This window comes from Ursus arctos, unplaced genomic scaffold (genome assembly GCF_023065955.2).
Source record: "Ursus arctos isolate Adak ecotype North America unplaced genomic scaffold, UrsArc2.0 scaffold_1, whole genome shotgun sequence".
NCBI lineage: Eukaryota > Metazoa > Chordata > Mammalia > Carnivora > Ursidae > Ursus > Ursus arctos.
Window position 1 is genome coordinate 105,129,496 of NW_026622763.1, and position 13,101 is coordinate 105,142,596.

Here is a 13,101-nt window from a genome sequence, read left to right on the forward strand (position 1 = left end):
CTGAGACCAGATAAATATTTGATGATTTCGCAAAGCACTAGGGTTTCTCTGCAGCTTTTCTTCTGCTGACACATATTTCCCCATGGGGTCCGGACCTTGTGGCTTCATTAGACTTTGCAAGTCAAGGGCGGCTGGGGTTTCCCCCAGAGTGAGTTGTGGGGTGCGGAGCTGCGCGGGAAAAGACAGACCAGGGTTTACCAGAGGGGTGTGCGCGAGTGTGTGCGTGCATGCCAGTGTGTGCGTGCATGAGCGCGCGTGCGCGCGCGTGTGTGTGTGTGCGTGTGTGCGCGCCTGCACGTGTGTGGGGCGCGGCGCGGGTGGGGAGGGAGGGAGATGCGGGTTACAAAGCTGCCACCTAGAGGCGCCTTCCTGCAGCGTATATAACGCAGGTCCGCCGGCGGAGAGCTCAGTCCTGCAAACACTGCGCAGCCCCGAGGCGGTGAGCACAGCGGCGGCGCGGGGAGCCCAGAGCCCGAGCCCAGCCGGGAGGTAAGGAAACTGCTCTCCGCAGCCGTGCCTGGAGAGGAAGGGGAGGACGGCGGGCAGGGTTTCTGTTCTTGAGCTAAGCGGTCTTTTCCAGACGACTCTTTCTGAATCTCTGTGATGGTTGCTGGGAGTCTGCAGGTCTGGTTTCCGAAAGGGCTGCATGCTGCGCGGCTGCTTTGCAAAGCCTGTCTGCTAACTTGGGGGCTTCGCCTTTCTGCTGCAGAAAGTAAAAAGGTCAGATTTCCTTAAGTCACTCGTGGAAGGGACGCTCCGTGTGTGTGTTCGCTTTAGGCATCTGGTGTTTATTTGTTGCTGTGGGTGTTTAAGCTCCGGCAAGTAGAGAACTTTGCAAGAATGCAGACTGTCCATTCTGCTTGCTCAGAGTTGGCATAGGGAACAGCCTGGCACCACTGCTAACCTCGTTCACTGATAGATCGTCGGGAAATAGAGGGACTTGCCAGTAGATAGGTAATTGCAGAAAGATGTACACTTTATTAAGGGGCTTCCTTAAGTGAAGCACTGAACTGAGCTGTGAATCTTTGTGATTCCAGAATGTATTTGAATTCGGGGCTTTGGGGGATTACCAGCTTCTGTAAGCCCGGAAGCTATAAGGGTGAATGTTCATTCTACTCGGTCTTCGTGGCTTTGATTGCATCCTTGCTAATCTGATTTGAGTATTTATCGTGCTAGGTAAGTCCAACTTCAGTTAGAAAAAAAAAAGGCACACACACAAGTCTAGGATTTTGTAATTTAAATATACCCTTAAGGTAAAGCATGACTTTTGTTCAATATTGTTAGCATGCATAAAGATTCAAGGGGTGACTGATAGTGAGAGCTTTGGAGTGAGGTCAGGGGTGGGTGGTTAGCCAAGACTTGTAACTTCCAGGCAGAATGAGAAGTTGTAAAAGTCAGACTGGCTGTCTCCCTCCCTCCCTCCCTCCCTCCCTCCCTCCCTCCTTCTTTTTTCTGTCTCTCTTTCTTCCTTTCTTTCTTTCTTCTTTTCTCTCTCTGTCTTCCTTTCTTTCTCTTTCTCTTTTCTTTTTTTTTTCTTTTCTTCTCTTTCTCTCCCCCCCCCCCCATTCACTTGCTCACAACAGGATCATTAGGTTTTCCAGAAGTAGAAGAGGGCCCCCCTGACATGGTTTATAGCTCTTTGAAGGTATTTGGTACGCTGACATCCCCTGAAACTTCATTCTGCAGAGTCTCAATGTGGTAACTTTTTCTTTTCTTTTTAAACGCAGATGCCGCCTTTGTGTCCTTTTATTTATTCCAGGAAAATGCGGAGATCAAATAGGCTTGCCCAGAAAAGAAAGTGGAGGCGGCTGGGGTCTGTGCTTAACTTTCTATAGATTTTAAATGGATAAACTGCCTGTCCTTCCTCCCATCAGCACCGAGCTTCCCCAGATGCAAAGCCTTTCTCTGAAGCAAAGTTGCACATGGGAGCTCTAGCTTGGAAACAATTTGCTCTTTTTCCCCCGTCTCTGCCATAAACACTTGAGTGTGCGCGCAACTGCTGAGCTAGATGCCACAGCCTCCAGGGGATCAAGGGGGGGGGGGGTGCCGGGGGTGTGTGGAAGAGTAAGAGAAAATTGAGAAATGCCTGTGTTTTGCTGCCTGTCCAATTTTTAAAAGGGGCATGCATTGCAATCATAGTTTTAAAAAAGTTCCAGAGAGTATATCCAAGGCAGCATGCCGGTGCTAACTGAGTCAGGACTTTGGAGGTGAGTTTTTCCCTTATTAACAGCAAGTCCTGGGAGAATTGAGAAGGTATTATGGTTTCTAATCAGACCCAGAACAGGCAGAGTATAGGCTTTCTGGATGGAAAAAAAAAAAAAAAATCCAAACAAAAAAACCTACTTAATCAGGAACAGTGGCTTTTTGTGCAATCATCTAGGCAGAGGGGCTCCTGTTTTCGGGGAGGCGTGAGAGAGCTGGCTGAAGTTACTCAGACCTGAGACTGGCCGACCGTCACTCTAGAAACCCTAAGAGTCAACCGAGGAGGAGAAAAACCTTCAAGATTTCAGGACTTTAGATTTTTGTCAGTGGTTTTGCCGGGCACACATGGAATTTGGAACTAAAATGTATAGGGTTTGAACTTAGTTTTACTTTTAGGAACAAGTACGGTGTCAGAACGCCTTTCTAGTTGAGTTCCATGCATGTAGGTAGAGTTTAGAAAGAAACCCAAAGCTGGCTTACGTCAAGTATTTTTCAAGTCCAGAAAATTATAGCCCTGGGACACACATTTTCTATTAAAGTAAAAACAAACAAGGAAGAAAAAAAAAGAGAGAGAGAGAGACAGGGTGAGAGGGAGAGAAGAAAAGAAAAGGAATAAAAGGGGGATTATCTGATTTTGAATACTTGATGGTTTTCTGCAGGGAATATTTGATTTTTTTTTTTAATCTAAGGATCTACTAATTTAGAATTGGAGAAAAAAAGTAGGTGCTTTCCTTGTTAAAGTGATGAATGAGGGGACTGCATATTTTTATGATGAACATTCTGGTGAGCCACAGGTAGGTTTGGGAGCTGACTTGGTTTTGTTTGTGCTCGAAGGGTGGAGGGACTGAGAGTAACTCGGTGACTTTGGACCGCTGTTGGCTAAGGGACAAGTAAAGGGCTGTGCGTCTGGATAGCCAGCATCTTCGAATTTTCGTACGGTAACATACCTTTGTGGGGATCATCCCTGAGTTTTAGGAGGAGAGGCCAAGATGGAGTAGTCTTCTCCTGGGAACCCTATTGTGTCTTGCCCAGAGCCTGGCTGACCTCCCACTGCCTCATCCAGGTCCTGAGCTGGGTGGGAGTGAGGGCTCTGGTTACACGGGGCCAACCCAGCCTGCAGGCTCTGTGACGCGATCTCTGGATCTGCCCTTCTGGGCACAGCCCTGCTTCCCCGTGGGCAGCTGAACACAATAGGCCAGATCGGGTTTCTGGCTGTGGGGTTCGTTTTCTCCCCCAAATGCTTAAAAGTGGGTGAGGATGCCGCACCCCGTGTGTTAACAGGAAGTATGTTGAGGACCGCAGTGGTAGGCGGCCTCCGTCTGAATCAGGATACGGTGTTTTTGTCCTTTTGACTCTCTTTATTACTTTTAGGGTTTTCTTATGATTTAGGGCAGTTCCTGACTTGTGTGAAGTAAGTTGTAGTCAAGACAGCATTGTTTCTCTTTGCCTGGCACTGGGGGATGGACTGATCCCCTGTCTGCCGTCAGCCCCAGCAGCTGGCCGCAGGGAGGCCGCGGGGAGACTGCCGGGCCTGAAGCTTTTTTGGACTTCCCCGTAGATTTCATGCAGCATTGGTAAAATACAAACAAACAAACAACCCCCCCCCAAAAAAACCAACCCCAAAAAACCCTGACCCCAATGACGTACAATTGCCTAACGATTTTCTAGAAGTTGTGGGTTCTCCTTACCTGAACCGCACGCCAGCTAGAGTAGAAGGGGCAGGCCTCCGGCAAGCAGGCCAGAGCGTGGCTCCCCCTGGGCGAAGCCTCTGGAGAAGCTGGGACCGTGAGGAGAGCTGTTGTGAGCCACAGATGGAGATAAGCGGGTCTCTTCTGGCCTCGGCCCGTGGGTGCGCAGCAGTGAGGGGCTGAACGAGGTGATTCGGTCTGAGCGGCACTGAACTGCTCTGGGAGATTCCCTCCTGGGAGGACGCAGATCCCAGATTGCAGAAGGCCAATAAAAAAGTCACCTGGAGGCAGAGGTCCTAAAGAGCCCTGAGGGCCAGAGGGCCCCTCGCTGTCCGACTGGTGCCCAGCCCTGGCCTGGCCGGTGTCATCTTATCTGCACCACCGGGGACTGGGCAGGAGCACCTTCCTCCAGCCTGTTTGCACCCTGTCACCAAGGCACCCCACTGCCTGCCTTCGACCTGGGTGCTGTCACCTCCGCCCCCAAGAGCCTTTTCTGCTGCAAGCTGCTCCCTTGCTCAGAATCTCTGTGGCTCCTGCGGGGCAGGCCCAGCCTGACTCCCCCACTCCCCGCACCCCTGCCCCTGACTCTGGTCGCCAGCTTTCCTCTGTGGGGAGCTTGGCCTCAGCCAGATTCAGGGACCCTCTTCATGGCATATGCTTGATCATCTCACCGCTTCATTCTCCCCCCATAAACCACTGGAGCGGAAATTCCTCACCTCCTGCTCGGGGGGCCACCCACCACCACCCTGCCGCCTTCTTGCCCTTCTCGGTTGGCTGGCGAGTTTTTGGGGGACGGGGCATGGCGATTCTGGTCTATTAGGCCCAGAGCAGTGCCCCTCACAGAGGACACTCCATAAACATTTGGGGCTTGAAAAGGCTGTTGTTTGTCTCAGCTCCATGAGGGTTTGGAAAAGTGCTTCTGGACTCCTGTTCCCAGGGATGGCCTCGGAGCCCAGGACTTGGGGGAGCCAGATTGTCACTGCTGACTTACTGACCGGATGCAGCAATCACCCGCCTCGTGCTGGGAATGGTACATGAGGGTGAAGACCTCGTGGGGGTGCGGGGCTTGGGCAGGAAGATGGTGCGGTGACATTGCATAGAGATGGTCTGGGTGCGGGGCAAGGCGTGAGAAGCGGGACACGTTAATTGGGGTAGAGGCAGCTAAGGGGTTGGTTGGGAAGAATCTTCCAGGTCTGTGATGGGGATTTGCAAACACGCTGGAGGCCGTCTTACTGAAGAGCGTCCAGATGCCCGAACACTTGGCAGTCTCCGTCACGGAGGGACTGACTTTGGGCCAGAGGGCCTGTTTTCTGCAGGCCATCTGCCACCCTGTGCAGGCCAGCCTGGGGGACGACTAATTCTGGCTTGACCGCCAGCTCCCTGGGTGAGCTCCGGCCGCCGTTTGGAGGCAGCGAGATGCCTCCGGCCGCTTGTGGTAGTTCAGTCGTTGTGGGGATACTTGTTGACTAAGGAGCCTGAGATGTGGGAGGCACGTCTCCCAGGAAAGTCCTCCCGTTGACGAAGAGGAGCCTTCCTCCATGGGGGCTGGGGGGGGGCGGCGAATGAGTCCCTCTGCAAATGCCAGGCTGGTGGGGGGGGACCGGCCAGACACTGGGTCCTCCGCTGGCCGTAGGAAGCTCCCCTTCCTGTCCCAGCAGAGGTGGGACGCTCCCTGCGCGCGAGTGGGGGTCAGGGTGTAGAGCACGTGGCCGTGGCCGCTGCAGAGGGGGGAGGGTCAGAGAAAGCACGGGGAGTACGGGGAGAAGGGAGCGGAGGGGGACAGCTCTCTGCTCTCGTTGGGTCTCTGGGCTCTAGGACAGTGGAACTTGAACCGCTCAGGTTTTGTGAAACATCCCTCCGTCAGAATCGACGTCATTCCTGATGTCAAATTTCAAATAGTACAGAAGTTTATGGAGTAAAATCTATAATCCCCCCTTTGTGCCCCCACCCTTCCCTGCCTGCCCAAAGCTTTAACCTTGAAGGTCTTTTTTCTGTGCCTTTGTGCGCAGGTGTTTACATAGAAAGCTGCGTGTACTCTTTGCTCCGGTTTTTACGTCCACGAGGTTATGCTCAGTGCGTGCATCTGCCTATCGCCTTTCCCTTCAGGTGCGCAGGCCCCTCTGTCTTCTCACAGCTCTGTTGTATTTCAGGCAGTGGGTACGCCCTACTTGATCAAACCACCCCTCTCCCGATGGACGTCTATGTTGCCTCCGATTTTTTGCTAACGGAGAGAGCTTCAGTAAACATACTCGCGTGTACAGTTGGGGACACACGAATCTTTCGAGAGGAGAAATGAGTGAACTTGTAAAATCAAAAAGCTGTAAAAAATGCAAAGCCCTCTTTTTTTCCTTCTCTCAGGACTCTTTTCACAGATGACCTACCACTTGGTTGTAAGTGGGTCTCATCCTGCCGCCTGCGCTGGCGGGGGCTCTGAGCGCGCAGGGACGCAGGCCGTGCTCAAGTGTGACTGACTCCAAGCTCCGGCCCCCGGCGGCGGGAATGGAGTTGCTGGCTTATCCCAGCAGAGAGCGGCTGGTCCCAGTGGGAAGAGGGGTCTTCTCCAGGTCCGGGGCAGACCGCTCCTGCCTCCCAACATGAACAGACCAGCACACTGGCTCGGAGGCCTGACGGCTTAGACGGGAGCGCAGATGCTTCCCGACTGACGCAGAACGCGCTTGGCTGTCCATGTACCGGCTCAGGTGATGGCCTGCTCTTGCTGGAGGGCAGCTGGGATTCTGGGGTGGGACTCTCAGGGACTTCACGTGGCCCTGTGGCTCATTAGGCGGCCCCCTCCCTCCACGGGGACAGGAAGGGAGGTTTCCTATGGCCTGCTAGGAGCTTTGTCACCAGGCCTTTGGAAACCAGGGGCCTGGGTAGACACTCCGTGGCTTGCCACATTGGTGGCTCTGCGGGTGCCGCTTGTGAAGATCTCTGCCAGTGGATGAGGAAGAGTCCTCTCTCTGATGGTGGCCACGCACCGTCGGTGGAATGGCGTGACGTGGACGTACCTGCCCCAGCCATCCTGGACACTCGCTGGGGCAGACGGGCCTTTGCTGCAGACCCCATGGGACGTACCGTGCAGATTGTCTTTGTCAAATCATGTTCTTTTCTGGAAACAACCCTTGATTGTTTCCAAAGCCAAATGCATGAAGAATACCGAAAGGACAGGGCTGAGCTTTTGGGAGTCTTGTTTCCCTCTTTCGTCCCTGTTTGGATTTGCAGGAGTTTGAGGACTGCAGTTTGTTTCATCTTCTCTCTGTGCCTCCCTCCTTCTCTTGACCACTAAGGCCTTCCGCCCTGGGAGGGGGTACAAAGGGTCCCCTTGGGGGAGGCGGTGGCCAGGGCAAGGGCCTCGGGCTGCAGCTCCTGGGCTGATGGGTGGTAGGAGATCGGTGATCGGGGGCCAGCTGGCTTTCGCACTCAGGCCAGGAGCCTCGAAGCCTCTGCTCTCCCCTTCAGCCCTGGCTGGAAGAGTCCCACTGTGCCCCCGAAGGGACGGGACGGGACGGGACGGCTGGAAAGGAGCCGTGCCCTGAGAGCAGGTAATACTTCTGGCTCAGATCACGTGATCACGTAATGACGTGATCACGAAATCTTCATTGCCCAGAGGGCAGAGGTGGAAAGCAAGGATAGGGCTGGACCCCTCCCCCACCATAGCTGGAACTCTGGGAATAATGATGGTTGGCAGCCCCAGAGGGTGGATCTGGACACCTTGACCTGGTAATTTCCAGAAGGGCAAGGTGTGTGAGGCAGATGACTTCTCATAGACCCCTGCCCCTGCGTGGGTCTGGCTGTCCATACTACACAGGCCCGGCGCCTGTCCACTGAATAGCACGGGTGGCCGGAGCTCGCTCACTGTCTCCTTGTGGTGAGCGAAGAGCTGGGGGTGCTTGGACCCAGTCAGGCAACCAGGGCTGGGGCGCATTCCTTCCTCTCCCGCCCCGTGGACGTGGACGGGCGAACCCCCAGGCTTTGTGGCTGTGGCTGCCGAGGCCTTGCAGGGCTGTGCTGGAGCAGGCTGAGGAGGGCGCCCCCGCCTGACCCGGGCCCACCCTTCCGATGGGGCTGCGACGTGCCCAGCAGCAGAGCTCGTCTGCTCTGCAGGGACTCCAGGGTCAGATGAGGTCCTGAGGCGAAGGCCCTTTATAAACTAGGCTGTGCTGCATGTGTGTTTCATTTTAAGGAGATGGGGGGAAAAGGGGTCACCACAGGAGAACCATGAAATCTTTGCTTAGTTTGGAATTGGGGGCTTCAAGGAATGGGGAGGGGAAGGTCAGCCCCAGGCAGGTGAGTGGCCAGGGGAAGGTGGCAATAGGAGCTTCAAAGCACCGTCTGGGGCTGGCTGCCCACCCTGAGGCCAGTCCGGTGGGTCAGGGAGCCCTGGCTCCTCAAAGGCGCCCTCTGCTGCCTCTTGTGCCCACGTCCTTTGGGGTCCTTAGGCTGCCTCTTAGGACGGGGTGGTCCAAAGTCTGGTAATGTGAGGAGTTTCTTTGTCGTAAACGTGGTCGTGCTGAGTCTCCGTGGGTGCCCCGTGTGCTTGTGTGTCTGTCTGGTCTGGCCCAAGTTGGTGGTCCTAGGGCATGGGGATCCTCCTGGTGGGGTGCTCTGAGGACCACCAGGCTCCCTGGCTCTGGGCCCTGCCCCTGCCCACCCCCCCTGGGAGGCCCAGCCTTCTCCCTTCAGCAGCGGGGACACGGGGACCTGCTTAGGTCACTGGGAGAGGGACCGATGGCCACTTTGAACCCGCAGAGACGAACTGCTCAGAAGCCTGCAGGTGGTCTCCGCTAACTGAGACTTAAGATTAGGTCACCTCTTGTGAGTTTTGAGGCCAAGAAGCTGGTCCTGGGAGGCAGCAGAATGTCTCACTCATCAGGGATTTTGTTCAGTTATCCTGAAGGTAAACCCGTCAGCTGCCCCCGAGTCTCCCTCCAGGCAGGGACGTGTGTCACTTAGGCTGTTAAGAGGTCCTTTGAAATGTGGAGGAAGAATTAACGGAGGCTGTGCTTTTTGCCAAAGGGATGGGGAGGGGCGGCGGGGTGGGGGGGATTTACAGAGCATCTGCTGTGTGCTAGATTCTGGATTGGGCCTTTTGGTTCTTGGGCACCTTTGTGAGATGCTGTCCCAAGAATGCAGCCGAAGACAGGTTAGCGAGTCAAGTTAAACACCACCGAGGAAGGAATCAGGATTCCTACCCGGGAAGGTCTGGTCTCGGGATGGGTGCTTTTCCCAGCTATGTGTCCTCATACTGTTCGCGTAGCCACCTGGGCGTTGACCCATGGACCAGGGTCACCCATCCTCCTATGTGACCCGGGGTCCACTTTGGATGAACTTGCAAGAGAGTTGAGATGATTGTCCCCTCCCCCAAAAGTGCAGCAGGTGGTGACTTTTGTGCTCTGGGTCTTGGCACAAGTTGCTCTTGAAACAGTTGGATAAACAAAAGAAGGGGAAACGAGGCAGTGGCCCGCAGCTCCAGACAGCTGGGTGGCTGCCCTTCGTAAAAACCCCACGGCAAACCCAGGGTCTGCAGGTTTGGGGTGCAGTCAAGCTGCAGGGCGTTGCACACCTGTGATCTCCATGACTGCAAAGCGAAGGTGACCCAAGACCCAGGTTTCTGTGCACATTTTGCAGGAAGGTCAAAAGCACTGAGCCCCATTTTTGATGTGCACTTGGGAGGGAACCTCATTAAGAGCAGAGCGGGGTACTCGTAATACAGCAGTAACAGGAGCAGATGGACTCTGCCGTTCTTTGGGACGTGGGGACGATGGCTCCGCTGTCCTGTGCCAAGAATGAGTCAGCTGTCTGCGTCACTGTGGCTCTCAGACGTTTCTCTGGCCCCTGGACCATGCTGATCTCACACTGTGGGCACAGCCAGGCTGGTGATGGCTGGAGAACACAGCCATAAAGAGATAAAGAAGGCAGTCCCTCTTTCTCGCTTAGGCACCGCGCGAACTTAGATGCTGGGCCTGTTTTATGTCGTTGTGCGGAGCTCTGCTACCGTTTCCTTTTCTCCTTTCTTTGGGAAGATACCGCCGAGCGCGTGGGCCCTGGAAAAGCGCCTTGGCCGGCCCTCCGGTATTGCCTAAGGAAGCCACTTTTCCATCGCATCCTTTCTGTTTGATTTCTGCGCAGGCCGTTTGCTCGCTGCCCACAGCGCCATGGATCTGCACCTCTTCGACTACCCGGAGCCGGGGAACTTCTCCGACATCGGCTGGCCGTGCAACAGCAGCGACTGCATCGCCGTCGACACGGTGCTGTGCCCCAGCATGCCCAGCAAGAGCGTGCTGCTGTACACGCTGTCCTTCCTCTACATCTTCATCTTCGTGATCGGCATGATCGCCAACTCCGTGGTGGTCTGGGTGAACATCCAGGCCAAGACCACCGGCTACGACACGCACTGCTACATCCTCAACCTGGCCATCGCTGACCTGTGGGTGGTGGTGACCATCCCCGTCTGGGTGGTCAGCCTCGTGCAGCATAACCAGTGGCCCATGGGGGAGCTCACGTGCAAGATCACCCACCTCATCTTCTCCATCAACCTGTTCGGCAGCATCTTCTTCCTCACGTGCATGAGCGTGGACCGCTACCTCTCCGTCACCCGCTTCGCCAGCACCTCGAGCCGCAGGAAGAAGGCGGTCCGCCGCGCCGTCTGCGTGCTGGTGTGGCTGCTGGCCTTCTGCGTGTCCCTGCCCGACACCTACTACCTGAAGACCGTCACGTCGGCGTCCAACAACGAGACCTACTGCCGCTCCTTCTACCCCGAGCACAGCGTCAAGGAGTGGCTCATCAGCATGGAGCTGGTCTCTGTGGTCCTGGGCTTCGCCATCCCCTTCTGCGTCATCGCCGTCTTCTACTGCCTGCTGGCCCGCGCCCTCGCCGCGTCCAGTGACCAGGAGAAGCAGAGCAGCCGCAGAATCATCTTCTCGTACGTGGTGGTCTTCCTCGTGTGCTGGCTCCCCTACCACGTGGTGGTGCTCCTGGACATCTTCTCCATCCTCCACTACATCCCCTTCACCTGCCAGCTGGAGAACTTCCTCTTCACGGCTCTGCACGTCACGCAGTGCCTGTCGCTGGTGCACTGCTGCGTCAACCCCGTGCTCTACAGCTTCATCAGCCGCAACTACAGGTACGAGCTGATGAAGGCCTTCATCTTCAAGTACTCGGCCAAGACGGGGCTCACCAAGCTCATCGACGCCTCCAGGGTGTCGGAAACAGAGTACTCCGCCCTGGAGCAGAACACCAAGTGACGCGCCCCTCGGGGGCTCTCCGGGACGAGCGGGCTTGCGTCGTTCCAAGAGTGAAGCAAGGTGGCTTCGGGGCTTGAGGCTGGAGTCGCGGGGAGCGGGGAGCGGGTGCCGCCGCGCACCCTTCCCCTCCTTCTCGGGCCGCCCCGGTGGCCGTCGCGCAGCTGTGCGTCCTGACGGGTCCGAGACCTGTCACGTGTCCACGCCGGCCACGGGGCAGGCTTGCCTGCACTTCTGTACAATAGGACGTTCTGTGTTCCCTGGAGGTTTTATACGGTGATATGTATTTAAATCTTAAGACTTTATTTTCTCATTATTGGTGTACCTTATAAATGTATTTGAAAGTTTAAATATATTTTAAATATTGTATTAGAGCTATAACGCTGACGTGTATTCAGAGTGTTGTAGTTTTAAGGCTAGTTTGATTTCAGTTCTGACTAAGGATGACATTAATTGTTAGCTGTTTTGAAATTATATATATATATATATATATATAAAAATCTATAAATCTATAAATCTATTCCAGTCCTGGCTGAAATGTTGTATTTACGATAGTTTTATATCTGTGTGGTGCTCTGAACCGGCATGGGACATGCAACAGGAATGACCCCATAAAGCTGCTTGTGATAGTCATAGTTTTGTAAAGTTACATTAAAAAAGCAAAACGGAGCAGAGCTGTTCCAGGCTGCAATGCTGTGCACAGAATGAACAGTGTATTTCGGAGAGTTCTCTCGACTTGTAAGTTATTATTTTTTTTTAATAAAGATTTGTTTTTCCTAAAAAGGCATCCGAGTCTCCGTGTTAAAAGCATGTTTGGCATTCAGGTGGCGTGTGTGATAATAATAGTACAGATATATACCGCATGTCAGCTTGACCTAATATGCTTAAGAAAAGAGTGCTACCACGAAGGCAAAACCCAAGGGGTTAACTTGGATGCAGTGACATAAAAGGAAAAACATTCGAGCGTATTGAGGGTTTTGGTTTTTTAAAAATATGTCGTGCAACGTATTTGTGGGAGAAGAGATGGCTGGTAGGTGTGGCTCTCAAGGCCATGCTGGTGCTGGTAGGTCCTCGGCTGCTGGCGGCCCAGAGCTGTCCAGAGCCCAGGACTCACATTGTCGTGTAGGCCCCCATGTGCCCCCAGGGCCACATGTCACAGCCCCTTGATGCTTCCCTGTTCTGTGGTTTAAGTTCTGCTTTCTCTTTCTGTGCCCAGGACAAATTCTTCATTTAAAAGATGACACCAATCAGTGACCCTCTTCTTGAGGCCGAGCAATGAGCTAATGGTCAGTCTGTGCATTACCAAATAAATCCGTTTACGAGAGGCTTGAAAGAGCACGGTCAGAGTGGCCAGCTCTGCCGGGACCTCACCGAGGCTCTGGGGGGGGGGATGTCGCAAAAGAGAGAATGGTGGAGGCCTTAGCAGGCAGGTGCTTCGGGGCAGGACCCGGCTCCCCAAAGCTGCCCTTACCACCTCCACCTCTGATGGGACTGATTTGCACAGGGAGCTATTTGCCAACACAAGGATGGACCCCGGCTGGGAGCTCTGCTCTCACCTGTGAGCTTGGGGGCTGCTACCATATAGGGAAGTCCTCGTGCACCTCGTCCACACCCCACAGCCCCCCACGGCCCATAGATGGAGCCTGCTGCAGAAGGGCTCCTATGTCCTCAAAGGCTTATGGCTGAGAATTTTCAAACCACGGTTATAAATTACTCCAAATATCTCCTTGGTACACACACATGTTCTCAGGTGCGTATGTGCCTTGCCTTGTTCCAAATAGGACTCCGGTTGGATAACAATAGTATAGCCTGTGGGACAATAGCTTGACTACAGGCGAAGATCCCAAGAGCCAGGGCAAGTAAGAGCAGACGGCCCAGTGGAGTCCGTGAATCATGCCCCAGACACATGTTCCCGACAATAGGACAGGATTGCAGTCTGCTCCGAGTTTCCTAGTGGTCTAAGTCCAGAC

General features: G+C 54.4%; 1 protein-coding gene across 2 annotated transcripts; it reads left to right on the top strand.

The window, feature by feature from the left end:
• Positions 1–371: 371 nt before the first annotated feature.
• Positions 372–11,914, top strand: ACKR3 (atypical chemokine receptor 3). 2 transcript variants are annotated; one of them, XM_026491625.4, is made up of 2 exons: positions 372–489; positions 10,020–11,914. In XM_026491625.4, exon 2 carries the CDS (start codon positions 10,046–10,048, stop codon positions 11,132–11,134), a length of 1,089 nt encoding a protein of 362 aa, XP_026347410.1. In that variant the 5' UTR covers positions 372–489; positions 10,020–10,045; the 3' UTR covers positions 11,135–11,914. The 2 variants fall into 2 exon arrangements, with proteins under 2 accessions (XP_026347410.1, XP_026347411.1); XM_026491626.4 differs by lacking the exon at positions 372–489 and adding an exon at positions 5,648–6,589.
• Positions 11,915–13,101: the final 1,187 nt, after the last annotated feature.